Source organism: Electrona antarctica (genome assembly GCF_951216825.1).
Source record: "Electrona antarctica genome assembly, contig: scaffold_1611, whole genome shotgun sequence".
Taxonomy (NCBI): Eukaryota; Metazoa; Chordata; class Actinopteri; order Myctophiformes; family Myctophidae; genus Electrona; species Electrona antarctica.
The window spans coordinates 7,501-10,600 of NW_027637768.1; the positions used below are offsets into that span (position 1 = coordinate 7,501).

The 3,100-nt window shown below is 41.4% G+C and overlaps 1 protein-coding gene across 1 annotated transcript in view; it reads right to left on the minus strand.

Annotated features, from left to right (window-relative positions):
* LOC306918674 (pyruvate kinase PKM-like) overlaps nucleotides 1–2,049 on the minus strand; it is a gene marked incomplete at both ends in the record, with an annotated part of 9,541 nt that extends 7,492 nt beyond the window's left edge. Inside the window, one exon of the mRNA XM_079531557.1 lies at nucleotides 1,776–2,049. Coding sequence (XP_079387683.1) covers nucleotides 1,776–2,049 — 274 coding nt within the window. The remainder of the gene's footprint in view (nucleotides 1–1,775) is intronic.
* Nucleotides 2,050–3,100: the final 1,051 nt, after the last annotated feature.

Genomic DNA, 3,100 nt, shown 5'->3' on the forward strand with positions numbered 1-3,100 from the left:
CGATCATTGATTTAGAGTAACTGCCGATACAGATTTTTCCTTATCCGATATAGCCTATTTATATTTTTATAGAACACTTACGCCATATCACAATAGTAGGCTACAATATCTAAAATCACAGACAATATCCAGTCTAATATCATGATATGTGCCCAGATTTGACTGAGAGCCTGCCATCGCGCAAATTCCAGCTTTTCACAAGGAGAAAAACTTTTGTTTTCTTCTTCCAAAATTAGTTTATAGCACAGGTAGACTCTTCACATACTAGAGCATGTCTGAAATAAGTGTCAGAGCTGAAATCAACATGTAAATATGAACTCAATGCTTAAACATGTAGCTAGGTGTAATGTACCACAGAAGTGAACCTTTCAAGCCTGGTTTCTCAACTCGCTGTTTTCTGCAAGACATTACTCTATAAGCCATATCTCCAAAACTGGTGGGTCACACTGAACAACCAATATGTCAGTTTGAAGCTATGATTCCCTGCTTTCATATATATGACATGAAAAAACGAAAATTCAAAAAAATCCAATGGCAGTCCCTCAGTCAAATTTGGTCACATAATGATTATAACATTAATACTAGGGATGTCCCGATCACGTTTTTGTTGCTACCGATCCGATTCCGATCATTTTGAAAACGACGTGATCGGTCCCCGATCGTACGATCGTATCGGGGACAAACCCTATAGTGTAAATCATACATGGGCAACTGGCGGCCCGGGGGCCACATGCAGCCCTCACCTTCACTTAATGCGGCCCTCAGGTTAATATCAGAATAGACTACTGATATATTATTGATTTCAGCTGTTACAATTCCAAACATGCAAACATGACCCACTTTTGTATGTATTTTGATGAATTGAACAAGGTGGACCCTCTTGTAAACAAGTGTAATGCTTAATTGGGTTGTCCACTCACAGTCTTTGTATTGAGTTTGTGCTTGAAATGTACTGTAATTCTGCAAACTGTTATTAAATATTCCAATCAATCAATCAATCCAATGTGTTTGGATTTAGTTCATAAAGTTAACATAACTATAACTAAATTAATTTGAAATTAAATAAAAAGGTTATTTTTTCAGGATTCCAATAAAAAAAAAAGCCAAAATCTTTTCATGATTTCAATTCAAATAATAGCAAAAATAGCTGTGTCAAAACACGTGCGGTGCGAAGCGTTTTGAACCTATAGATCGGCTATTTTTGCTATACTTCTGACATTCACTCCTACCCCACAAGGCAAAGAGATGATTTTGAATTACCTTTTTGTCGTACTTCCAAACATCAATCTTTCATCAAATTTAGAGGCCCTCATCTATGGAATTCCCTAGATGCTTCACTTAAATCCTCATTATCCTTGTCAATATTCAAAAAACATCTAAAGAAATATCTTATGTCTTCCTCTCTGTAGATTACATGATTTACTTTTATGTGTTATATTTTCTTTTGTATGTTTGTTGTTTGTTTTGTTTATTTCCCTTTTTTGTGCAGTCTGTTGTTTTTTATTTCTTTATTGCACATCTGCCCCCCTTTGCCAAACCTGTTAGACTTTTGTATTGTTCTTAATTGAACTTTTAATCTGTTTTAAATCAATTGACCTCATACAGGAAAGGATTCCAAATAAGCCAGCTGGCTTCTTCCTTTCCTTGCATTGTATTTTTGTTTTTTGATATGTATTGTCTATCTTTTGTACTACATGCTAAATAAATAAACCTAAACCTAAACCTATGCAATGTGGCCCCTCTGGACCTGCACCCCTGATGTAAAATCAACTCACTTCTGGACCCCTTGTCTGCTCTCCACCTTGCTGACCACCTTGATCTGCTGCCCGTGAGACCCCAGCGCCTTGCGCACCTCCTTCACGTCCTGCGCCGAGCGGATGAAGCTGGCGAACACCATGTCCACCCCCTGGGACACGCCGAAGCGGAGGTCGCCCTCATCCCGCTCGCTCACCGCGGGCAGCCCGATGAGGTCGCAGCCCGGCAGGTTGACGCCCTTACGGCTGCAGAGAACGCCGCCAGACTCCACCACGCAATCCACCCAATCGTCACCTAGATGGTGGAGAGGAGAGGAGAGGAGAGGAGAGGAGAGGAGAGGAGAGGAGAGGAGAGGAGAGGAGAGGAGAGGAGAGGAGAGGAGAGGAGAGGAGAGGAGAGGAGAGGAGAGGAGAGTCATCAGTAGGTGGGTTTCCATCAAAACATTTCGAAAATAGGAAGCGAATAAGTAAGTAATTCGAAAAAAGAAAAGCGTATTTTTCTTGTTTCCATCCACTGACAAAATGCGCTTCTTTGGAGATATTAAATAAGCAGTAGGCCTAGATGGCGCTATTTTGCCAGTCAAGTGAGACGCGCATATTATCTGACATTTATTTTACCGTTTGATGTCTGAAATCTGATAGCATCTGCATCACACACTACAGGATAATCTTACACGATTATTTGATCATGTCACACACACACACACACACACACACTTCTCTGATTTGTTCTTCACCACGGTGCATTTGACGTTCTTTTAGGCTATTCAAGTTGGTCTGCATGAAGTCCGCTGTCCAGATGGGCCACTGGGACAGGCTGTCTTTCAAACAGGCTGTCTGTTAAATAAATAGGCGTGTGTTTTTGTCTAGACAGGGGCTGGTATAGTTTCGTTTTCAAAGTAGGCTACAGGGACGATCGGGACCCCTGCCCTGCGACTTGACAGTACGTTTCCATTTTGACTAGTCTCCTCTCGTCCGTTTCGTTCCGAGCTGTTTAGGAGAAATATCACCGATCTAACTTCATGATCAACGGCGAACGCCCTCACTGGGGAGAGCAAAAGAGCCTCAGCCTGCAGACAGAGGCTTCGAGACTCGAGTGTGTAAATTTAATAATGTATGTATCCACATCCCACCCACCCTCCCGTTCGATCACTCCACAAGTCCATCACCATCGCGTGTGTTTTTTTCTTTTCCAACTGTTAAAAGCGATATAATGCGAGTTCAATGCTTTCTAATTAGAAATATTTTCCGCAAGTGTTTCCATAACCCATTTGCGCATTTCACTTTTTCGATATAGCCCCAAAATCCGCCACCTTCTAGCGAAAAAGTGTTTTGCGAAAAATGCA